General features: G+C 42.2%; 4 protein-coding genes and 1 long non-coding RNA gene across 15 annotated transcripts; 3 read left to right on the forward strand and 2 right to left on the reverse strand.

The window, feature by feature from the left end:
• Nucleotides 1-83: 83 nt before the first annotated feature.
• LOC124340642 lies at nucleotides 84-3,926 on the reverse strand. 7 transcript variants are annotated; one of them, XM_046793235.1, is made up of 11 exons: nucleotides 3,845-3,926; nucleotides 3,273-3,734; nucleotides 3,102-3,206; nucleotides 2,930-3,043; nucleotides 2,765-2,872; nucleotides 2,560-2,706; nucleotides 2,252-2,493; nucleotides 2,078-2,192; nucleotides 1,445-2,006; nucleotides 1,190-1,381; nucleotides 1,007-1,125 (listed from the first exon to the last, which is right to left on the reverse strand). In XM_046793235.1, the coding sequence occupies exons 2-10, from the start codon at nucleotides 3,694-3,696 to the stop codon at nucleotides 1,216-1,218; spliced, it is 1,983 nt and encodes a 660-aa protein (XP_046649191.1). In that variant the 5' UTR covers nucleotides 3,697-3,734; nucleotides 3,845-3,926; the 3' UTR covers nucleotides 1,007-1,125; nucleotides 1,190-1,215. The 7 variants fall into 7 exon arrangements, with proteins under 7 accessions (XP_046649193.1, XP_046649191.1, XP_046649190.1 ...); XM_046793234.1 differs by having other exon boundaries at nucleotides 3,273-3,768; XM_046793232.1 differs by having other exon boundaries at nucleotides 3,800-3,910.
• An 864-nt stretch (nucleotides 3,927-4,790) lies between these two features.
• Nucleotides 4,791-7,096, forward strand: LOC124340653 (doublesex- and mab-3-related transcription factor A2-like). The gene is made up of 3 exons (XM_046793253.1): nucleotides 4,791-5,706; nucleotides 5,775-5,937; nucleotides 6,007-7,096. Exons 1-3 carry the CDS (start codon nucleotides 5,446-5,448, stop codon nucleotides 6,930-6,932), a joined length of 1,350 nt encoding a protein of 449 aa, XP_046649209.1. The 5' UTR covers nucleotides 4,791-5,445; the 3' UTR covers nucleotides 6,933-7,096.
• Nucleotides 7,097-11,093: 3,997 nt separating this feature from the next.
• Nucleotides 11,094-12,499, forward strand: LOC124340659. Of its 5 annotated transcripts, XM_046793273.1 has the most exons (4): nucleotides 11,094-11,204; nucleotides 11,295-11,549; nucleotides 11,604-11,662; nucleotides 11,726-12,499. In XM_046793273.1, exons 1-4 carry the CDS (start codon nucleotides 11,127-11,129, stop codon nucleotides 12,288-12,290), a joined length of 957 nt encoding a protein of 318 aa, XP_046649229.1. In that variant the 5' UTR covers nucleotides 11,094-11,126; the 3' UTR covers nucleotides 12,291-12,499. The 5 variants fall into 5 exon arrangements, with proteins under 5 accessions (XP_046649229.1, XP_046649228.1, XP_046649227.1 ...); XM_046793272.1 differs by having other exon boundaries at nucleotides 11,295-11,662; XM_046793271.1 differs by having other exon boundaries at nucleotides 11,604-12,499.
• A 1,028-nt stretch (nucleotides 12,500-13,527) lies between these two features.
• On the forward strand, nucleotides 13,528-14,118 carry LOC124340687. Its single transcript, XR_006918162.1, has 2 exons — nucleotides 13,528-13,896; nucleotides 13,960-14,118. It is a non-coding gene; the product is annotated as an uncharacterized LOC124340687 (long non-coding RNA).
• A 3,690-nt stretch (nucleotides 14,119-17,808) lies between these two features.
• On the reverse strand, nucleotides 17,809-23,299 carry LOC124340638 (transient receptor potential cation channel subfamily V member 5-like). Its single transcript, XM_046793226.1, has 15 exons — nucleotides 23,161-23,299; nucleotides 21,480-23,061; nucleotides 21,255-21,409; nucleotides 20,961-21,165; nucleotides 20,765-20,860; nucleotides 20,466-20,683; nucleotides 20,165-20,390; nucleotides 19,740-20,098; nucleotides 19,304-19,666; nucleotides 18,924-19,239; nucleotides 18,806-18,858; nucleotides 18,626-18,738; nucleotides 18,391-18,560; nucleotides 18,063-18,319; nucleotides 17,809-17,953 (listed from the first exon to the last, which is right to left on the reverse strand). The coding sequence occupies exons 2-15, from the start codon at nucleotides 21,607-21,609 to the stop codon at nucleotides 17,858-17,860; spliced, it is 2,757 nt and encodes a 918-aa protein (XP_046649182.1). The 5' UTR covers nucleotides 21,610-23,061; nucleotides 23,161-23,299; the 3' UTR covers nucleotides 17,809-17,857.
• Nucleotides 23,300-24,239: the final 940 nt, after the last annotated feature.

The raw sequence follows: 24,239 nt of genomic DNA on the forward strand, positions 1-24,239 counted from the left end.
ACTTTCCAAATAACATCAAAACAACGATGCCCACGACATCTACCATCCACAAATTCTATCTTGCTGTGCCAAAGCGTAACGTAATTTTCTATTTATGAAGACGTAATGTATTAAATCCACATATTTATGATATAATGCACATTATCCAAAATTTCCAAATTATCCACATACATTTGAAGCAATTAAATTATCAATGAAAGAGTTTAGAACCGGTTATTAATCAGACTATTATAGGGAAGAAATTGAAACAAACATATTTTATCGCTTATGAAACGGCAACGACTCAGCCTAGGGAATAATCAAAAGGCAAAAAGTGGCGGCAAACAGAAGCCATGCATTGGCAGACTGTTCCGCCGCTCCATCCGTCCGGCACACCCTGGATGGGTTCAATACCTCCACCGTAATCAAACGTCAATTCCGTGAGGGCAGAAATATTTCGTCGTGCAAAGAGGCACAGTTTAGGGACCACAGTGTCCGTACGAACAGGAACAATCAAAAGGTTGGGATCGCACGAATGATTAATGTATCGACCAATATTACCGATGGAAGAAGGGTCGATGTATGTGAGGGTCGGGCAATTCTCCTTGCCAAAATGCTCTCGCAGGGCAAAGATGTAATTCCGACGACCCAACTCCTTTTGAATGGCGTATCTTCGTCGAGCCTCTTCTGCTACGATAACTTCTCCAGCGTACTCGCAAACAAACGCACCTTTCAACAGATCCACTTTGCAGTGTAAGCCGATTCCTTTTGAACCGGCATCCATCAACGCGAGTCCCGCATGCGGTCCCTTTTGAACTAAACGATTCGAGCACTTGGATTCGCATTGGCAATTAACATGACACTCATAAATCAGGTCAGGTGGATTGTCCGAATCCGTCAAACCACCACCGGAATAGTAAAAAGGCATTCTGTTTCTAACACAACCGCAATAGACACCAACATCGCAAGACCCAGAGCACGCACACCCTTCGAACTGCTCCGAAAACATCACTTCGGCGACGCCACGTCCGGGAATATTCACAGGTGTATACAACAAATCCTCATCTACATGTTCGTAATCATCTCGTATTTCCACTTCTAAATCCATGGCCAAACCCAAAACACAAACCTTTTCTAAAAAATCGACTAAAACAGAAAATACATTTTGTTAGCAGCTATCGAATAGTACATAAACGTGTGTTCAGTTTACCTGAAAATGGAATTTTCTCCTAATTCCTAACGCGAAAAGATGTATTGACGAATGGAAGATAAATCGATTACGTTTAAACGGGAAGGAAGAACCTTGGGGATAACCTTGTAACATCCGTAGCACGCAATGCTCAACATGGACAATTTGAATGAGACAACAAATACACGACTCGCCATCGTCTGGGGCGGAATACTGTAAAACGAAAGAAAAATTGATCAAACAGAAAACCTTTCAAACTCGTACAACGAATATTACCTCATGACTTTTCTTACGTCGCTCTCGGAAACCTTCCCGAAGTAACGAGAAATTCCAGCAATATGTCCGATACCAACAACACCCACGACTGTCGGTGGTTCATTCAACTGAGAATTGGAACGGGCCTCGGAGGCGGCATCCGCAGCTGCCAGTTGAAGTGAATGAGCCAAGCAGAGGTCTCTTTCTTGGACGAAAACCCGACTGAGTGGAGGAAATTCACCAGTCATCTCTTCTAGCATCTCTTCAAGAAGATCTTTTTGTTTACAGCGCTCCACTTCTTCTGCGCTGATAGGTCCTCGATTGAGGAGTAAGTGCCAAACCAATTTAGCTTTCTGCCACAGCGATAGGGCAGCCAAAGCACGATGAAGAGTCACATGAATTGGCCGATCGCCCAAATGAATTCGACAGCCTTGAACATTACGACCTTCGTGGTAGGCCCGGCGAAATTCACCACCTGGTGCCATTCCCAGCTGACGAGTCAAGTGTGCCGATGTAGATAAAAAGAGCAGATACAATGCGCCTTGAACAGCTCCATACTGCTTGATGGTCGACCTTACTTTTTCTAAAATGACGAAAAATATTTCTCAAATTAAATACATGAATCCAATTTTAGCGATTGTTTCGTTTAATTACCCATATTAAGGTTTTTAGCCTCTTCCAAAATGGTTTTCTCGTCAAAGCGAAGAATATTGAGGCGAGAAACGCAGAGTTCGACGACAACAACTCGAGGACGTGTCATGAGAATTGTCTGCAAGTAGGGGAAAAAAATATATTATCAGACAAAAGAAAGACATTGAAAGTTTTTACCTTGGCAACATCTTCCTGACTTTCCAGACTGAAATGAGCTGTTCCAACTAGATAAACTTTAACTCCGTCTTTACTGGTAAGCTGAGAGACTGTCTCCGGAAGTTTCATCAGCTGCTCGACCTCTGGATCAGAATTCGTTGTCTCATCATTCAAATGACCCTCATCGGAATCAATGGTTTTAACATTTTCAGACGGATCTTCTACACCATTCGCAGATGTACTTTTCTCAACATTAAGAAGCTCTAAAACGAAAAAAATAAAAAAAAAAATATTAAATTGCGTCATTCCCGTTACTTGGAAAGCTGTACCCTGATGTATCGAGGAAGAAATCTCATTCACTATTTCTTCATTTGGTTCCTTATATGACACGCTATTATCCTTTAGTAAATCGCTTTGTTTTAGCACACCATTTTCTGTTGGCAAAACACTCTTTTCTGGGACAGCCTCAATAGGTTCTAAATATGACATCAAAGTTTATTATTGGTTTATATTTAACGTTTTGGGAAATTGCACCTTGGTTTAGCTGAAGTGCAATAGAAGTGTTCATTAAAACTTCCACGGAAGAATCTCCTTCGGAGACAGGTAGAATACTATCTTCTGCCTCAACATGCTGATTAAGCTCTAAATAAGGGACACAAATAAGTAATAATTGAATGGAAATTTTGAAAATTTCTTCACCTTGATTTTCAGAAATAGATAATGCAGAATCATTAAGCTCAATAACACTTGCATCTAAACCTGCAGGAGGAAGGATATTGTCAGTTGATTCATGTTTTACCAAATCAGTGGGCTCTGATTAAAAACACTGTTAAGGTATGATAAGCATAAGTTATAATTTAAAATTTATTACCTTGATTTTCCAATGCAGACTTTATGGATTCATTCAAACATTCCATGTTGGAATCTGTGCCTAAAGTAGGTTGGGCATTGTCTTCTGACTCAATAATTTGTTGGCCTGATAAATATAGACACAAAATTTTAAATCTGAACAAAACATTTCAAGTCATATATGGCTACATACCTGCATCAAAATCAGACTCCATAAATACCGAAATTTCATTTGGATCCAACTTTGAAGAAGACTGATTCTCAAAATTAGGTTTGACAAACCCAGCATTCAAAGGGTTTTGTGAGTCACCAGACTCTGATTGCACTTTGCTCAAATCTGCATCAGTGACACTGATTCTTGTGCTCTCCAGTTGTGGCAACTTCAAAAGGCCTTCGACTTGTACATAACTGTCATTGGCTGATTCATTAAGTGAGCTTTCAAGTTGGAGAGCAGGAGAGTATGCATCATTTGCGTTCGCTACTTCAGCTGATTCAATGGTCAAATAATTTGGGCTGCTACAATCATCAGCCTTGGTTGTCTGATGGAGTGCTTGCTGCTCGTCGTCCAGGCTCAGTGTGACGGGAACGTTGTCGATAGACTCGTTAGCTTTATCCATTTTTTGGAAGATTCGGCTTTAGTTGCTGGTGGAGAAAACTGTCAATAATATCGAAATTAAGGTTTTTCCCACCTAGACAATATGTATAAGAAATTAACTGTACAGAAGACTGTCAATCACTTATTTGGTATGACATGACATTAATTACTTCACGTGGAGAATTTCTATAAATGGTTGAGCCACCGATAACTGAACTGAAGGAATGACGTCAGGATTTGCTTTGGCACAATAAAAGTTCGACATTGCCAGTTAGTTTATTTTATCAAAAAGCAACGCGACACCCGGCGGAAAATTTAAATTTTCAATAAAAAATTCGAAGGTTGAAATTGCTTTGCTTTCTAGAAAATACTCGATCTGTTGTAAACTAATAATTCATAATGCAGTGAAGCATCGGCTTTAATAGAATGTCGTTACACATTTTAACTTTTGGTTAAATCAACAGAAATCAAAGTCATAGCGGTCATAGGGTCATAGTTTTCCATCCTAATTTGCGGATGAGCTTTCAGTTTGACTATTTTGACCTCTCAAAGAGAGAGAGAGAAAAAAAAACGAAATGAATGTCTAAAGAAAAAAAGAATGCTAAATAGAATAGCTAGGAACTCATCTAAACATTTGTTGGGAGTTTGAAAAAAGAGAAGCTAGCGTACGTGTCAAACTGATGTGGCGGACTCCCGCTGTTGGCCGGTTATTTGTAACAACAACAAATACAGTACCGTTGGTATACATACACACACATACATGTAGAAGAAATACACGGGGGTGGTCATTCCTCCTTTTTTTCTCTTTTTCTCTTAGCCCCCTTAGCTCTGGCTCCTTTCCCCCACTGCTTCTAGCCGTATCGAGTTTAACTTTGCGACCGCGGTCCGTGTCAATCACATCACGACATCACTGCCAGTCCGCGCTAAAAGCTTTTTCCCACAAGCTGACGAGTCAAAACGAGCGATTCATATATACACAGAGTATACACAACGCACATACCGAAGAGACAATCTCTTTCCCCCTTCACCGCACCAAATGCGATGTGTATACACATGAAGCGAAAACCATCAACTACTGTCCATATACTTTTTACGTGAATGTGTATTAGCTCTCTCTCTCTCTCTGTATAAAGACAATTGTAATGTACACACATCTGCGTCCACATCAGACACCGTGAACATTTCTTTTAGACAAAAAGTCAGATATAGTCTAGTCCATTCACTGCGGATGGAGGCAACTAGCCGTCAGTTGATGAAGAGGAAGTAGACCTTTCACAGCAACAAAACAGAAGGAGCATCGACTGACAAAACATTACGACACGTCGAAAATGGATAAACAAAAGTGAAAAACAACGTCCATAGGATGAAAGAATGTTCTATTCGAATAACTCGTTTGATTTTTACTTTCGAACATGCACATACAAATCGTTTTCATTTTGTTTCGATTAATTTCAATCCTAATTTTTTAATTGAGCTTAAATTAGTCCATTGAAAGTGATATTGTGACCGCAACTATTGGCTCACATACCGCCTCTATCTGTCTATCCTGCCAGGATTGGACGACATGGAAACATGTGGCGATGAGAGAACAAGAAGACAGGACCAATCAGAGAAGCCTGGTGGGCGAACGGCAGCCAGTGAGAGATCAGCTGGATGCTGTGCTTGCGATATCCCAACAGCAGTAAAACACGACTCTAGTCTTCTTGCCACTGAAGCGGCTAAACTCCACCGAGCGCGCAGATCAAGCCCACCACCGGGGGTTTAAAAGGAGATGGTTCCAGTGTCATTCCGAGTTAGACGTCGTTTAGTGGAGATGGAAACCAGCAGCAGCAATAAGTCACTAATGGCTATGCATCACGGTTCATCCGGTAACGGCAGCGGGGCAGCTTTGCGGAGGCCGAAATGCGCTCGATGTCGCAATCACGGAGTCATTTCTTGGCTGAAGGGCCACAAACGCCACTGCCGCTTCAAAGATTGTCTCTGCGTCAAGTGTAATTTGATCGCCGAGAGACAACGGGTCATGGCCGCTCAGGTAAATCTCTGCAGTTTAGAAAAATAAACAATTTGTTTTAAAATTTTTTTCTTTTGAAAATTAAATAGGTAGCACTCAAGCGACAACAAGCGACGGAAGACGCAATTGCTCTTGGATTGCGCTCTGTCGCCAGTGGAACTAGGATGCCTTTCTTACCACCTGGGCCCATCTTCGGAGGACGAGATTCACCTAAGAAAGAAGAACTGATGGACGAATCAATGTACAATTCTGGTAATAATCCTGACATTCAAATAATGATAAAAATGTTTGACTAACCTTGAAATGTTAACATTCCAAAAGGTTCGGATGACGAGGAGTTGAGATGCATCGGTCAAGAACACCAACAGCGAACAGTGGAGAAGGTATTGAATTTGGCACTCAACAATAACGACGATCCGGCGAACATGGAGCCTTCATCGGGAACTGTTAAGGATCGGGCGGTTCAGCATCACGGCTCTCTTGACATGTTAACCCGAGTCTTCCCGTTTCACCCGAAGAATGCAGTAGAAAGCGCACTTGAAACTTGCGGTGGGGATGTCGCTAAAGCTGTCCAGCAATTGGTTGGGCATCAACCGCAACAACATCAGTCATCGTCAGGTGTCATCACGACAAGCTGTTCCGAGGAAATACCGATGATGGCATCAAACCAAAAGACAACTACCGCCGGTGGTAACTTGTTAATGGCAACAACCGGATCCAACAAATCTGCTTTCTTACCAACGTCCTCATCGTCATCCAATTTAATGTCGGTTCCAGTAACGTCATCTCCCAATCGTCCTATATTCGCTCCAACATCTTCGTCAGCATCCATGGCCTATCCATCAGCCTTGCGGATGATGTCTTCCTATCCGACGGCAGCTGGGATGATGTCATTTTTGCATCCATCGGCTTATTTCGCGGCTGCCGCCTCTGCAGCCGCAGCTGCGGCCAGCAGTCCTCACTCGTACCCGTGGCTTTTCCCCAATCATTACAGGCCATCGGCTCTTGTCACACCGCAACATCACCAGTTCCAACATCTCTGTTTGCCCGGATGTTCTGTATGCCCCATTTCGACATCGGCCGGAACATCATCTTCGTCTTCCTCACCTGGCGAAAGCGCTTCCTGCAATCTCAACAGCAACAAAGCGCCAACTCTGACGCTGGCATCATCGTCGCCGGAAGACATGTTCAAAAGTAATCTTGGCAGAAATAAAGAATTGTTGTTCCAACACAGCAATAACATTTGATTGGTTTTTTACGTTTTTCACGTCTGATTATCACATTAGACATGAATTCATTTACTGGCTGACTAGCCAAATGTCTGTAATTTTATACTTGATCATTTAATATTTAGTAGCTATACAGCTATACTTCATTCGTTCACTTCTGTTCATTCTGATGAGATACACAATAAAGTGCAATACATGCAATCAAATCACCAAACTTATTTGTTTCTTGTTATACCCTCAACATAAACATTAATTGATCAATTGATGAAATACTAGGAAATTAGCAGGAAAATGTTCAATTTAGACACTGTCTCATTACAATTCCGGAAAAAGAGATACTCTTGTCCGCTTTTAGCCAACGTGTGTTTCTGTTGAGGAGACGATATGGCGGCTGTTTGTTGTTGCCGGTGCAATATTTGAGTTGTAGCTGCTTCTACCGCTGTGCGCTGTCGAGGTAAGAAGGTGAGAGGTCGTTCCATGTCGACAAGTGTTTTATGAAACGATAAAAACCCCCGAAGAAAAGAAAAGACACTCGTCCTTCTCACTTCAAAAAGAGTTTTATTTTCCCCCAACCAATATAGAACATGGTGGTGGCTTTCCAGGACAACAAGACTCGAATCTGTCAGACTCCAACGTGGGTCGACGGGCCAAAGCAGAAAATATAATACAGCGAGGCATCAAAGAAAAAAGAGATATAGGCGAAGAAGAAATACAAGTCGACTGAGGCTGCTGCCTGCTGACCTCACCAGCCAGCAGAGGTTAATGGAGTCGAGACAGGGGGATAACTACCACAAACTGTCACTTAGTGCTGCTGCCGTGCCTTGTATACATACATACAGAAGAAAACATCGAGCGTCTCACAAAACCCTGTTCTCTCCTTTTTTTTCTTTCTTTCTTCATGTTTTCTGTCTTGTTATTCATTTGTTTTTGTTTTCCTTAGGGTTTTTTCTTATTTGCTCCGTGATGGCCGCCTCCCTGTCTGTTCTCAGAAAGGAGAGAACTCCCCACACGTTTCGAGCTAATATAAGGCCTAAAGCTAAATAGCCGCTTTGGGGTGATGGAATAAACAACTAACAATTTACAGAATTGACTCATAATTAATTATCGTACACAGTACTTAGGCCCACTAAGTAGGGTTTACCCATATAAATTGTCAAGCGCTGAATATTTGATCACGAAAATGTGTTAAAATTCAGCGCTATCAATTTCCAATATTTCACTCTGAATATTTGTTTTGAATTAAAAGGCGTTCTCGCATTGTTGTAAGAGTTCACAGAAAATAATAACATAAGTGTCACCAAACTAAAAAAAAAGCAGCCGGTCCAGTTTGGTTGGTGACTAGCGCGCGTGCATGATGTTTTCGAAAAGTTTTCAAACCGGAGCTGGAAAATATACGAGAGTCAAATGGAAGCCGAAGGGGTATTGTATTATATAGTCAGACTGGTACAAACACGTCCTGTAATATACCACGGCTGTATGTATAATATGAGTGTGTGGTAGAGTGCTCACGCCATTTGAGTTGTGTTGTGACGCGCTTTTTATGCATTTCCGCATTTTCTGCCGAGGACGGCACGACGAGTTCCGAAACGCAATATGATGTTTTCCCGTTTGTCGGACTCGTCAGAGTCCAAAGGTCATCGGTTCTCTTTAGTTGTAAGCTTTTGCGGTACGTTTGCCTGTTCCATCTGTCCTTTTTTTTCCCTTTGTCTCTTTTACATCAGCCGCAGCTTCAGTCTCCGATTCCGACGTTTTCAGCCGACGCGGAAGAAGAAGTACACCAACTGTATAGAACAACAGAAAGTACGTATGCATTCCTGCCTGCAAAACAGTTGAAAGTACTACAAAAACAAAAAAATAGCGCAATAAGCGGAAAAGTAAAAGAGTTTGTCGCCTTCCGGTCGATCAGCCGAGTCAAAAGGATCGAGAGCTATTTAGGAAAATAAAAGAGATAATAATGGATCGGCCATTTGAGTGTGACGAGGGCGTCGGCTCTCTATTTATTACGAAAACCTCATTTTCGTGATGGAATCAATAGTCGAATGGGTCAACAAAAGAAGAATGGATCCCGTAATAGAGCGAGAGCAAACCCGTTAGTCTATTGACATTGACTGCGCATTGTGTATATGCCTATCCTAATAAAAACACCCTCGCGCGCTCACTGTTCTTTTAACTAACTAACTAACCAACTAACTGTATAGCCATGAGAAAAGGGTAAACTGATATTGCAAACGCCGCAAAGGGACGGCTAGCAAACAAGAGTGATCGATATTAGGGCCTAATAACACATTTAGATATAGAGACGACTTATTTGCCTTATTCCTTCTGTTTTATTTGATTCCCCCTTTGCCACCAATGGAGGATATAGCTTACTTCCGCTTACAGTATATGGGTTATTGACGTACAGATATATATTATGTGTGTGTGTGTGTTTGCACATTTATGAGTCTAACTGACCGCTTGTGGATTCGGGATCAAATTTCAAAGATGTGCAAACTGACAAAAAGGAATGGAAAATATATAGCCCTCGTGTCCATCCGCATCACTATATCGCCCAGCTGGACATTTCCCCCCATCTATTATACCACTGTGTATATACTATCCGTCGTTCCTATTGACTGCATGAGAAGGCTATATACATCCTCTGTCAAAAGTGTCAGCACTCTATATGGGGTCGGCTCTCACTCTCTCTTTACCACCTACTGATCCTGCTGCGTCTTAACCCTTCTAAAAAAAAAGGTTAACATGTCACCATTTCATGAAGCAAAGCTAATATAGCTAAACTCTTGTTTCATTTCCATACAACAAAGTAATTTTAATTTCACACGGAAATTTAAAAAAAATAATAATAAACTGGATGTTTTTAAAATTCAAATCGAATCAGAAATATGCAGCGCGTGCTTTTAGATCTTTTCTTCACAACAAATAGAACCGGTATATTTTTTATTGAGCATACGAGTTTCGCAATGACTTTAGGATTTCACAGTCAAATAACCGCTTTAAGGTAAACAAAAAAAAACGCGATAACCTTCGCAAACAAGTTTTATGCTTGGCCATCGATATTGTATTTAAACCATCTTTTGTTTTCTCGTTTCACTTTCACACACCCCTGTTACTTTGTACTGTTAGCCTTTAGCTGTGTTCATTGTCATCTTCGGGAAGAAAATTAAACGATTGTCGTTTCCCTGGTCAAACCTTAATGTTATCATTGTTAAATTTATTCAGAACTTTTCATTTTAATACGGAACTAATTCTGGAAAGATTTGTTTTTCATCCAAATATTCTTAAATGGAATCTTCGTTTCTTACACGGCAGTCGATTGTGGCGATTATTTATCCCATTTATGGAACGAGTTAAGCTCACTCGTGCCAAAGTCATGGTCAAGATTCCGTTTTGCAGTTGGAATAGGATAACCTTCAAAACTAGTTTCAAGCGGCGATAACGTTTATGTATATGGCATATCGTTTCTAAAACTAGTTGTCAAAGACACCACACCCATTTTCTCGACGTTTCCTTTTGCTAATTAAAAAAGCTGAGTTCACTGATCTTTAAAAAGAAAAGAAATTTTTAAGTTAAACTTTGTTTTTGAACTCACGCGATAGGATATAGTTGGCTACATCACGAAGTTGATCAAACTTAATTCCTTCTTTGATAGAGCCTACTATATAGAGCACAACTTATAAGTTATAATGTAGCTGCAGTGCATCAGAGCTTCAGTGCTGTTACATTTTCTTTTCTGAAACTACTTCTAACTATATGTAACTTTAATGCGGTATCGAGTTCACCTCAAACCATTTTAGGCAGTTCAACTGATCGTATAGTAAGAGGATTTGTGTTCTCTTGTTTATCTTAGGCCGATCGAATATAACGCTATTCAAATTACGTCAGGCCTATAGCGTGTTTCCCCAGATGAGTTTACAAAGTCTTTCCGACTTCATCTAAGATGTATTTGGTGACAGTAACAAATGGGCGTGGTCCTTGGAAATAACTAGAAGCAGGAAGCACTGAAGTGTGTACACATTGAATGCGATTGTATGTCATATAGATTTCAAGGATATTCTTCTCTAGCTGCTATCAAGCGTCAAACAGCGAAATCAACATACGAAAATGGAGATGAGAATTAAAGGAAAGCACCTTTGGAACTTTTCCTAAAAAAATTAAGTCTTTTATTCGCTTCTCGCCTTTGGCTAAACTTTGATCGCATATAAAAGGACGATGGAGAATCCAGCTCATCACTTGCTCATCGAAGCTTCGTCTTGTCGTTCAACAACCAACATCGCCATGAAAGTTTTGGTAAGTCTTTGTCTACTCTGCCTAATTTCTAGAATTAAATTGAAAGAAAACGAAACGACGGAATGATTATGTGCTATCTATCTGTTATAGATCTTTTGCGCTATCTTGGTTTGTGTCTCTGCTGCTCCATTGTCGCTCGAGTTGACCGATGATTTGAAATGGAAAAGCGTCGATCTCAACAAGGACGGCCAACCTGATGTCGTTGCTATGCCATTGACACCCGAGTTTAGCAATGATTTCCAATGGAAAAGCGTAGATCAGAACAAGGATGGTCAACCTGACGTTGCTCCGGTTGTTGAAGAAACCAAAGTAGCTGATACCCCAGTCGCTGAAGTCGCCCCAGTCGTCGAGGTCGCTCCGGTAGCCGAGGTCGCCCCCGTCGCTGAAGTCGCTCCGATTGCTGATGTCCCCGCTGTAGAGGCTGCCCCAGTCGTTGAAGCCGCCCCAGTAGCTGATGTCACCGTCGAAGTCGCTCCTGTTGTTGAAACCGCTCCAGTGGCTGAAGAGACCAAAGTAGCTGATGCCCCAGTTGCTGATACACTTGTTGCTGTTGCAGCCGCACCAGAAGTCGAATTGAAAGTCCCCGAGCCCGTTCAAGATACGGCTGAAGTACAGGAAGCTAAAGCTACATTTTTCCAGCTTTACGAAGAAGCTGCTGCTGCAGCCGCCGCTGTTGATGAAAATGGCAACCCCACCGTGAATAACGATCTAGAACGCAAGGCTCGCCAGGTTGTTTCATTTTTCAATCCATCTCTCGCACCATACACCCTGCCGGCTTTCTTCCCGGCCGCACAGCCTTTGGCATACAGTGCTGGATTTCCTTACACCTTCCCTCTCATCTACCCTACCCTGCCTACTCCTGTTACCCCCGCTAAGAATGACCGCAAAAAGCGCCAGGTTCCCGTTTTCCCCGGCCAGTTGTACAACGATTTGGTCTACAAAAGTGTTGATTTGAACCAAGATGGCCAGCCCGACAAGGCAGTTATCACCACACCCAAATCTGTCCAATATTTGCCTTACGCTGGTTATCCTTACTCTGCCTACTACCCCTATGCTTATCCATTTGCCAACGGCTTGTATTTTTAAATTTTCTCGACGAATTATGACCGAATAATACTGCTGCTCGGTGGAAGGACTACATTTCTTTCTTATGTGTTATCGTTAAATGTTACCACTTGAATTATCAGTTGTTTCATTCGTTACCTGATTGTTTTTCTATATTTTTTTTGTGGTGGATTATTTTACATTTGTGCTGCACGGATTTTTTAGATTGAATATGAGCTCAATTCAGTAACTCTTTTCTCGTGTTATTTTTTTAAAATGATGAATATTTTGTACGCTTCCAATGAGCTGGGTGCCAAATATAATCATTTTTCAGTAAAAATCAAACTCCGTCATGGAATCAAATCTTTGTACGAGGAGGTGGCGACAGGTCTCTCTTGCTAACACAATTTTCTAGTTGCACTTTGCTTCAAGTGTTTAAAGTTAAAATATTCACTCACAGACAAAAGCTGTGAGGTAAAAAAAAAACAGGCCTGATCTGCAGTGGTTCTACAAATGAGTTATTTAAATGAACCCTTTGAACTGAGTAAACAAAAGCGGCAAGAGAAAATAATCCACCGGCTCAGGGATATCAATAAGCTCAATTCAAGGAATCAAGGAATAATCGTACTCCGGAATATGTAACGATTTATAACCAACGGCACCGAATAGTCTAAAAGGAAGAACAGAGGTAAATTGTGTCCTACCTTTAAGCCTGGGAAATACGGCCAGGCATCCACAAGAGCTCCATCAGCAGAATAGTTGAATTCAGGCGGAATAGGAAAAAGGGTGTCCTCGTGAATACACCCAGATTGACATGGGTGTACACGAGAAGATTTCAAGAAATCAGAAGAAGAGATAGATAATTCGACCGACATTGGCGGTTTCTCCAATCCAACGGAATGCTGTTTATCTAAATAAACAATAAAAAATGGGTTACGATAAATATTTACAGCACAAATGAAAATGTTACAGTGCCAACAAACTGCCACGCATCGACAGGGGGCTTATATGATAAATGCTAGTCTATAACTAACATTTCACAAATTTGGAACAGTTTCGGTTGGTTTGCAATGAACAGGTGTTCAATTTATGGAGTCTGTCTGATCACAACAATTAGGGTGTCAATTAAACTGAAAATATGGCCTGCCAACTTCACTATAGTATTCTGCGAACCCATCATCAGACATCGGAGAACGAGCGAGCCTGCGAGCGGATATATGTTGAAGGGATCGGGATTGCTTGTTATTATAAAACCACACGCATCCGGAGATAAAGGATAAGATTGATAATCTGTGAAACCACATCCAAATAAAGCGTGCGGTTACTTGCAACCGGCACGTAGACATTCATTAATGCTTTGCATTAGACGAGCGTTATACTTTCCGGCCAATTAGAGTAGGGTTGTACCGTACTCTACTAATGTAACAAGTTACTCCGCGTCAATCAGTAGAACAAGAATGCAGTTGCACATCATTCTGAAATTTGCCATTATTTTCGTTCTGTTAACGAGCTCAATTGGTGGTTCTAACACCATGAGACTTCCGGATAGACATTTAAATTCCTTAGAAGCTATAGGGGTCCTCGGTTTGAGAAAATGTGGCAATGGCCAAAAATTTAATTCTAAACTGAATCGTTGCATGAATGTTTGGTAATATCGTTTCTCATTTAAATGATGTAACACAAACTTTATTGAGTTTATTTTTATTTTTAGGTCTGGCTAATCCGAAATTGAAAGAAAGTCACAGTCGGAATGGAAAGGAGTTTCGCCATGGTTTACTTTTACCCTTTAGTCTGGATTGAAATCTTTGTGCTTTGATTTTGTATGGCCTAATGGATTCTTTGTGAACGCAATAAATACTTGACATGCCAACCGTCTCCGTGTTAGATTTCGGCAAGCTCGGAACGAAGCGGCAAACGAGGGAATGCGCGAGATTGTTTTCGAACATAAGAAAAACAAAATTTTCTTAAGAGATGCCGCTGAGGCGGTAGATCCCTCTAGTTGCATTTTGCTTGAAGTTTTTTAAGCTAAAATATTTTTGAATTTGATTTTTTACCCACAGACAAAGTTGTCAGATACAAAACCGGGCCTGATCTGAAGCCGTTCTACAAATGGGTTATGAACCCTAAACTGGGTAAACAAAAACGGCAAGTGAAAGCAGTGAACCATATAGCTCAGAAATAATCTCCGTACGATTTTTAGTCAATGCCACCAAATAGTTAAAAAAGGAGAAGATATTCAAGAAAAAGAAGATAAAAAGATCAATTTTTCCTACCTTTAACCCTGGGAATTACGGCCAGGCATCCTCAAACCACAAGGTGCTCCACCCGCAGGTGAAGTTGAAAGAACCGAATACGCCAGACAGGATATAAATAAATAAATGGGGTCCTTGATGACTCCTTGTGAATTATTATTATACCCCCTTCACATGAGTGTAGGGCAGAGGGAATTTAAATAAAGGGGAAGAACTCGACCGATATCGGCAGTTTCTCCAATCGAACAGATGCTGGATGCTGTTTATCTAAACAAAAGATAAAAAATGGTTACGATAAATATTTACAGAAACCATGAGGAAGGAAAAAATAAAAATACAACATGTTTAAACCATAATCATTGAATAAACAGGAAAATTTAAGGTTTACATGGAATGTAGGCCTACTGCATTTATGCAAGTCATGCATCATTAATATGATGTCAAGCAGGTTATAAAATAAAAGTAATGAAAATCATTACCCAAGTGATACTGAGATTGCTGTTGTTGACAGGTTAATGAGTGACCAACACAAGCAAAACTGGCATATCTTGTGGATATGGTGGCTGGATCAGGCCTCAAATCTGCAAAAATGTTACGTGCAAATAAACTGCAATGCATCTACAGGGGGCTTACCGATAAATGCAAATCAGGAAATAACATTTCACAAAAATGAAACAGGTTTCTTGTATATTTTACCTCCCATAATCATTCTTTTTGCATTCTTAGTTTGATTTACTCCTCTCAAACAGCAGATAAAGTGGAGAGCATGCAGGGTCGCGACTCCAGAGTTCACAAGACGATCACAATTTTGTAATTTGATTTGTTGCCCTATTTGATTGAAGCCATTTTCATGATCTACTGTATTAACTTCAGTTACTATGCCACGTTTTTCAAACGTTCCGTTTGCTATGTAATCTTTAACTTTGTCTCTTTAACCTTCTTCAAAACTTGGAAGTAAAAAGAAAGCAGACGGCACTAATATTCAAATTTGACAATGATGTTTAAGATATCGATATTAAAATCGACCCCCGGCCCCCCCCCCCCCTATAAAAAAAATTAAAAACAATCATCAAAACTTTCAGAGCGGTTTTTTCACACTGTGCTGAGAGGAAATAATGTTTGAGATAATTGGCTGAGATGGGCTGAGTGAAGAATACGAACAAGTGAATATACAGTTTAATTAGTCGTAATAGTTATTATGTCAACAAGATTGAATAGAAGGAGGTTGCGTGTCATAAACGGTAAGTGGGAGTATATTAGGATTTCCTTATAGGTCTATACTATCCTAACACAGGATGGACAGGAATCGATTTCGGAAATCGATTCCATAAATTTATCCGAAATTCATTTTCTACTATTTTCCAATTGATCTTGGATCTATGGGGTATTAATTTAAATCAATAAAAGAGAGACCGAAAATATCAAAGGTTTTCTTACAAGTTCAGAGTGTAACAGAAATGGAATATAAAACTGATGATGGGCAATGATTATAGAAATTTAAATGAATAATGAAGACAAAGAGGAATAAAACCGGGTAAGTTATTAGAATAATTGACGTTTTCACTTTGAACAATTAAATGTCGCCAATGATGTCATCGGGACCGGGAGGTTCCGTGTCGCCGCCACCCAGCAGGTTGCCCAAATTCATTACGGCAGGCGACGCTGGTGATCGAAAGTGATCCGCTTTGGCCTGGTCTATCCGCGATGAGGTGGAAGAGAGTCCGTGTTCGGAACTCTCACGACGCATTGGCGATCGATTCCGATTTCCTTTTGAGGCCGTCATCACATTGTACCTTTTGACTTTGCTGACCGTTGTCATTGACGCCATTTTCGACGTGTGACGATCTTTCGGCCTCTGGTTGTTGGTACTTTTCATCAATTTCGTGCTCAACATGGGACTGGACGGAAGTCGACCAGGCGGCGTTGTCCCGTCGTTGGAATTCGACCCGCTAATGTGGAAAACGACGACTGGATCCGCCGCCACAAAAGGTGATGGCTCCTCTTCTTTAGTTGGCATGGCGAATGGCGCAAGAGCTTGTGCTGATGATCCACTGCTGGTGCTGGTGCTGCTGGTCGTGGAACTCATCCGCTGCGGCTCACTCCTGGGCATCACTCGCGTCGCCGTGTAGAGGCTCTCGTCTACACCACTACCACTGGAACTGCTGGCCAGGGACTCGTTGTCCGACACTTGGATTAATCGATCACCTGGAGTGCTTCTGGAACTCCTCAGCTTCTGGATCCTTTGGTGATGATCTCCTCCTTCGGCGATCGTGGTGGATCGCGCCAGGTAGGAGCGGTGTTGAAGAGATGCTGCTTCGTCACTTAATGTGACTCTTTCGGATAATGGAGCCTCAGCTCCCCTGGGCACCAAATCCAGTTGAGGTGATGGTGGTCTAGGAATGTGTTCTTCTATGTGATAAATTCCTTCCGTCTGCTGTTGAGGAGGATCAGGGTAAAATTCCATTGGAGCTACGACATTCGTCCGGCTAAACTGGTGATGTTTCCTGCGGGATTTCGTACTGCGTTTGTTGTGGCTCTTTGAGACGGAAGGATCGCGATGAATGGCAGCCAACAATTTGTCATCGACGACGACCGGAGGAATTTTCGGCTTCTTCAATTCCGTGTCGATGATAATCAACGGCTGAGGATCGGCAACGGCTGCCATTTTGGGTTCGTCAATCGACTGTCGCAATTCAATGAGATCGATGCTCTCCTCTCGGAAAATGTTCGGAGCTTTGGTTCTTATAAACTCGGAGGTGAAACTGCTACTGGGTAAATCCTGGGGTATTGTAGCAGTAAGCGGAATGGTACAAGGGAAAATCAGTCCTTCGATGGACCCCCCACCACCATAGATCACTTCTCCTTCAAGGGATTGTGCTGGAGAATCTAGAAGACGGGCCCGGAACAATGGCGGCAGGGAATCCTTCGGCTGTGAGTCGACCGACTTTTTCTGTTTGACATTTGCACTCAACAAAGTTTGAGCAATGATTTCGTTTTCGATATCCGATAATTGCGATGAGTTGTCCAGTTGATCGATAAAAGACGGGCCGCTGTCTAGTGGGAGTGGTGGGAGGGGCGGAAGCGGAGGAAATATTGATGTCGACGCTGTCACTGTTGTAGGTGGAGTGGGCGTAACAAAAGGTGACGTTGGATAAATGAGTGTACTGCTGGGAAACATTGGAGCAGGAAGGGGTGGGAAAATTTGCGTACTACCAGGTAGTACTGGAACTGGATCTAGAACTGCTGGAACTGCTGGAACTGCTGGAACTGGAACTGCTGGAACTGGAACTGCTGGAACTGGAACTGCTGGAACTGGAACTGCTGGAACTGGAACTGGAATTGCTGGAACTGGAACTGCTAGAACTGGATCTGGAACGGCTGGAACTGGGGCTGAAGCTTGAACTGAAGCTGGAACTTGAACTGGAGCTGGAACTTGAATTGGAGTTGGAACTGCTGGAATTGGAGTTGGAACTTGAATTGGAGTTGGAACTTGAATTGGAGCTGGAACTTGAATTGGAGCTGGAACTTGAACTGGAGCCGGGACTTGAATCGGAGTTGGAACTGCTGGAATTGGAGTTGGAACTGCTGGAACTGGAGCTGGAACTGGAGCTGGAATTGGAGCTGGAACTGGAGCTGGAACTGGAGCTGGAACTTGAATTGGAGCTGGAACTTGAATTGGAGCTGGAGCTGGAGCTTGAATCGGAACTGATGGCGACATAGCAGCTACTGGAGCCGTACAGGTAGACTCGAAAACATCTTCGAAAGGCAAGTTGAGTGACAGCTTGTTGAGGAGAGCTGCATTCAATGCTTCTTGATTGACTGGTCACGAGGAATCAATAAATAGGATTAAAAATTGTGTATCTCAGAAAATTAGGTGTTGGACGACTTACTCGGTGGTGGAGCCGAGGTGTTATTACTACCGCCACCAGAGAAACCGGACATATCATTGAAAGCAGCACCGAAAGTAAATGCATCGACTCCCAGACCACCCCCGCCGTTCATGCCGTCCATTAGGAGCATAGCAGCTGATGGTGGACAAGGTATAGGAGTGACGCACGGACTGCATAAAATCAATATATCGTCTGTTATTTTGACATGCAATCAATAATGAAATTCAAATTATACCTGGCGTTGATGGAGGTAGTTGATGGCGTTTTAGGCTCCCAGATTTGACGGCGCAATTGATCGCCCGTAATACCTCGACGCTTAAGCTCCTTGATCGTCCTTTTACCCACTCTCTGCATTATAAAAAATAAAAGTTTATTCAAATGAATCATGAGTATAACTCTATACGATATAACATACCTTCCAATTATTGAGTGCACCTTTCCTCTGTCGAGCTCTTGTTTTATTCTTACCTGATGAAAACAAAAGGGTAATTAAAGTGCGTTCAGTTGGAAAACAATTGAGAAGGAACTTTTACTTTTAATGACCATGACACCTCGTACTTCTTCTTGGGGCGGTGACCCGTCGCTACCGTCACTCCCGCCCGACACTTTAATGCTGTACGTCACCAAATACTCTTTGCAGTTCATTTGGTTGACGGCTCTTTCCAGGGCAATGACGATCTTCGCCCATTGTTTCACCCATTCTTTCTCACTCTGCTGAATGACCAGGGCGTAGGTGTTACCCATCATAGCGATCAACATGTTCAACAGCAATATCGGAACCATAATCATGAAAATGACAAACACGGTGGTTGTCACAGCCGGGTAAACCGTGTCTTGCAGTGAGTTGTACTAAAATTAAAATCAAAAAGAGAAATCATTTTATACACCTTAAAATGCCTATCAATATTCTTACATTGTAGTCGCCAAGAGTCCAGTGAAATAGGCCCATCCAGGTGGATAAAAAGTTACTAAACAGAGTCTTATCGGGATGTCCGCGATGGAGGAAGAAGAAGGCCTGAGAGAAGGCCAGAAGCATGATGGAATAAATAATGGCGAAGGTGAGCATGTCACCAGTGATCATGCTATAAATCATCGTGACGAATGGACCAGTCAGTCGAATAGCTCCGGCGAAAAACATGAGAAAGAACCAGGCGGATGGCAAGGCGAAGATAAGGATGGCTTCTTCGGCGTCTCGATTACCATAGAATCGGCACGGAATGCAAGCCAGCGTCAGGAAATTAGACGCCAGGAAAATAGCCTTGGCCGGATTGTTAGACTGTGCCAAGGCGATAGATTACTGGACAAATGAAAAGAAATGCGGAAATAAAATGTAAATGCGGAATGCTTACGAGTTGGTAGAGGAATCCTCTGAGACCGACATTCTTCAATTCCGAGATCTGCTGGATGACGACGTAGCCAACGCAACTGAGGCACGTGATAATCTCGAAACAGAAACGTGTGATATCCATGGCGTTCAACGCGTCGAAGTCGTCCGGTATGAGCGGTCTGTCACGTCTGGGTCGGGTGTACACTGCGATGCTGAGCACCAACAAGTGGAAGAAGAGGATGCCAAGACGTTTGAGAAATTGTCGCTGGGCGAACGTCTTCCATTTCTCTTCCAATAGCCGCTGAATGATGCCGCCGTCCAGCATGTCCAAATGTTCCTCTTTAGTTCCGTTCAGGATAATCATAAGGGCGGAAGTCATGTCTGTGAACAAAAAATAAACCATTAAAGAAAAATTTAATTGACACTGAAAAAATAAGAAAAACGAACTGCAGCGCCCGTCCGGAAGGATAGTGTCGAGAGCGTTGAGCGGATAAGCCGAGCAGGTGATATTGGAATAACGCCAAAATTCTTTGGCTGTTAGTTCCAACATTTCGCGAAAAATGGTGGCTCGACCCAGGTGACAGGAGAGTGTCAATGGAGTTAGGCCGGCATTGTTGACGATGCCCATTTTAGCCTGGATGCGGGGATGTCTCAGTGCGTAACCGTACATTTCCTTTATTTTTAAAAATTACACGACAATAAAAATGTTCTAGAATTTAGGCCTAGGGTAATAATGTAGTATACATACCAGTTTGTTGCAGACCACCACCATGTGTAGGACCATATTGCCAAAAGAATCTTGGCTGTTGGGATCGGCCCCTCGATCAATCAGCAAATTGTAGGCGGCCTCGTTGTTGCAACAAGCCGCCCACGATATGGGGTATTCACCAAAGTAAGCCAGGCCTTCGTAATCGGTGGTCCGGCTCGGTCGGGCCCTCTGCTGGTCACGAGGCAAGAAGAACGTCCCTATGTACAAAAAAACAAAAAACAGATTCAATCGATCGGAATTTAGGACAAAAGAAATGATTTACAGCCCAATATTTATACCTACGGCACGTTGTTCGACGACGGCACCAGCTTCCACTAACAATTTGATTACTTCTAAACTGTCGTAGGCGATGGCCAAGTGGAGGGCACTGGCTCCTGTGCATACGTTAGAGATGCCAAGAGTATGGATGCGTCAGATCGATAAAAATTAATCAACCCACTTAATTATTTATCTTCAAGTCGTCTTCAATCAAACCTCTAAACTCATTTCCCTCGACGACATCCAGCGCCAAATTCGGGAACAGGACGATGAGCAGTTTGGCCAGTTTGCAGTGGATCGACGTGTTGCAGACGATGAGGACATGCAAGAGGGACTCGCCCAATGAGCCGCGGTAATCAAAGTTCCAACAGGCGAGATGGTCCATCCATCCGGGTACGTCTTCGCTGACCGGTACGCCCACCTATAATCATCCAAAATAAAAAAGCCGATAGGGTCCGCAGTCAATCGACCATTCTACTACAATTTGGGAAATAATCGGTTATAACTGACGTGTCGTTTGTTGCGGTACTTCCATTTGAGGTAGTCGGATCTCCTGACTATTTGCCCCTCTCCTTTGCGGTAAAGTAACAGCGGAATTTGTTCTTTGAGAAGCTCTTCTGTGGCACGGGGTCCTTCTTTGGTGAAGTATCGGATGAGATCGCCCCCTTATGGATATCAACATTTCAACACTTTGTACAGACCTGGAAATATGGAACAATATTAGTACAATCGTACCTTTTTGATAATCGGCCAGTTGGTAGAGGAGGCAATCATCGTCGGTGGAAGTGCGAGATGTCACTCGATCGAAAGCCGAGCTGTTCTGTTTGTTGAGTGGATCGTTTGCTTTTCCCTTGCAGTTGCCCATATCGGACGCCTAGTAGATTTCGGTCGGGATCTTCTTCACACACGATACACACTAAATAACGACGCAACTATAACAATGGATATGACGCAAATTAACGTAGCAAAAACATCGTTGGGCACCGCACCCCGTTCCAGTCAGTAGTCAGTTCCGTCAGACACTGCAGTTCAGCGCTGCTCGTGCAGCCAGTTGGACAGTGTCGAATGACACGGGCCCTGTCGTCCGTTGCCTAGGCAACCCCAAAACACCCTCGCCACCCTCAATGTCGTCGTGAAAGCCGCCGCCGCGTGTTCTTTTTATTTTATTTTTTTTTTCCCGTTTCTTTTTCGTGTGGCTAAGGACTCGGCGCACTCACCAACCCCCTTCACTGTGTTCTTATATGTGTTTATGTAATTACATAGATATTTTTACAATTCGTGGTCATTCCTTTCTCCCTGCGGGTACATATTATACGGAGCCAACACGGACGACGGGTTAGACGAATCTAGTAACGCAGTAGGCCTACATTAGCATGATGCCGTTGAATAACTACTAGGCGGACTTGCGATATTGCGTGATTACTTTGAAAAGAGATGTCATTTTAGTGCCTACGCTCAAGCCGCAAGCCCTGTAACTTGGCTAGAGCATGAGCTACATGTTTATTGGTATAATAATCCCGACGAAACTGCGGTACATAACCAGAAGAACTCGTTCCTATATAGTCCAGGTATGTATTCACGTAACCTAGTTACCATTCAACCCCCTCGATTCAACCACCGTGTGTTATTACGCGGGGGCTAGAACTGGAATTGTATTCCCGCGTTGACAACTTATGACTTCCATATCTATTCGAGATTGATGTAGTGGCCCGCTCATTCTTCTTGGACGGACGCGTTGATGCCTTGTGTGTTTTCTGTTGGTTGCGTATACAGAGAGAATTGTGTGCTGTGCCGACTGGCTAAATACAAAAACTTCCTCACCCGACTGCGTTCGTTTTCACAGTTGCAGAGCGCAAACAAACATTCGACTTGTCGACGCGGGAATATGCCGAGTCGATATTCTAGCGTGACACGTATGCATAGCCAAGGTTTGGACTTTAGAAACTGCTCCCGCTATATTCTTCCAACTATCCACGTTGCCGATGGAATTGTCGTACTTTTGGGGTTGGAAATTTAGTTTAAAAAAACAACTAAATATTGTGTTTTTGCCTTAAACAATAAACCAGATAATATTTGGTTTATTATTAAGTTTTATAAATAAATAAAAAACTAAATAAATAAATTCCTAGTTCTCAATATATTGAAGAAAACCATGAGTGTTTAACTGTTTTAAAGTTGGTTCACCAACGAAAACCACCAAGTGACTTGTTCATATATGGATGGTGTTGGACAAGAAAACTCTGTGATGCCTGAAATAATGCCCTCATCATTTTCTTTCCAGTCTTCTTCTGATTCGATCATGTGGCCTCAGCTAAGCCTGTGACAAGAAAGAAAGCTATGTCTGTGTCTGCCTCAGCCAGCTTATTACACTTCAGAATAATTCCCACTCAGGTTTACAAAATTAAGACAAACATACCTGCCAAAATAGTTGAATGTTCGTTGTGAAGTGCACAAACTATTCCCTTATAGGTTATATCTTGCATTTCTAGTATTTTATTACACTCAAAAATAAAGAAAAGAAAATTAAGTTTCATCAGGTGTTGTTTGCTAACTTGTAGTCTGCAATTTGGGATGGCCACATTTTGCATCTGCCAGATTGCAAGTCGAAAATTAACTAAAAGTAAAAAACAAAAATAATATCGATTTATTTATATCGAATTTGTTTAAAAAAAATATTCATTAAAAATAACTGGGTAAAAAAAACTAAATAAAATAAAACAAAATAAATCGAATACAACCGAGTAATACGATAAAACTAGACGGAAAAACCGACAGAATAAAAGAATCGTGGAAGGACTCGAGGTAAATGTGGAAAAGCACATCAGATATCGACTTGTATTTTTTTTCTTGTATATACTCGTTTTCCCTTCATTGTTTTGTATTTATTGAACGACGTCACCGTCGTGCTCTCCGTCGTTCCTCATCCGCCATAAGCTGTATGGATCCGAAACAGAAGACAAGGTAAATGCATCGAATCGTAGTAGTCCCGCGCACTCAGCCCTCACGCACATACAAACACAAGAATAAGACAGAGGCAAACAAAAAAACCCAGACCGAAGCGCTCGTGCACGCACAGTGCACGAAACACGGAACACACAGCACAGCACGGCCATACTATATAAATATATTTATCGAGCTGCTGCTGCTGCACGCCGTCGTCTTCTTAGAATTACAGTGTAACAGAAATTTCGGGATTTTTTCTCAATCCGTTCGGCTTTTCTCCGTGTTTGGCCGTTTCTCATTTCTTTCCGTGACTCTTTATTTCTTACCCCCCTTTTTCGCTTCACATAAAAGAGATTGTACGTGTTGTATAGATGTGCGTAGAAGAATAGGAGGATTAAACAGTTATAAGCCCTAAAACCTTATGCCACTTATACAAAGTCCACACAGAGTCTAAGAAGAACATCATCAGAGTTTTGCATTCTTTTTTTGAGTAGTATTTTTCATGCCGATTTCTCTTTCAACGGCCACACACATACACACGCACTCAATCCA

Source organism: Daphnia pulicaria, chromosome 5 (genome assembly GCF_021234035.1).
Source record: "Daphnia pulicaria isolate SC F1-1A chromosome 5, SC_F0-13Bv2, whole genome shotgun sequence".
NCBI lineage: Eukaryota > Metazoa > Arthropoda > Branchiopoda > Diplostraca > Daphniidae > Daphnia > Daphnia pulicaria.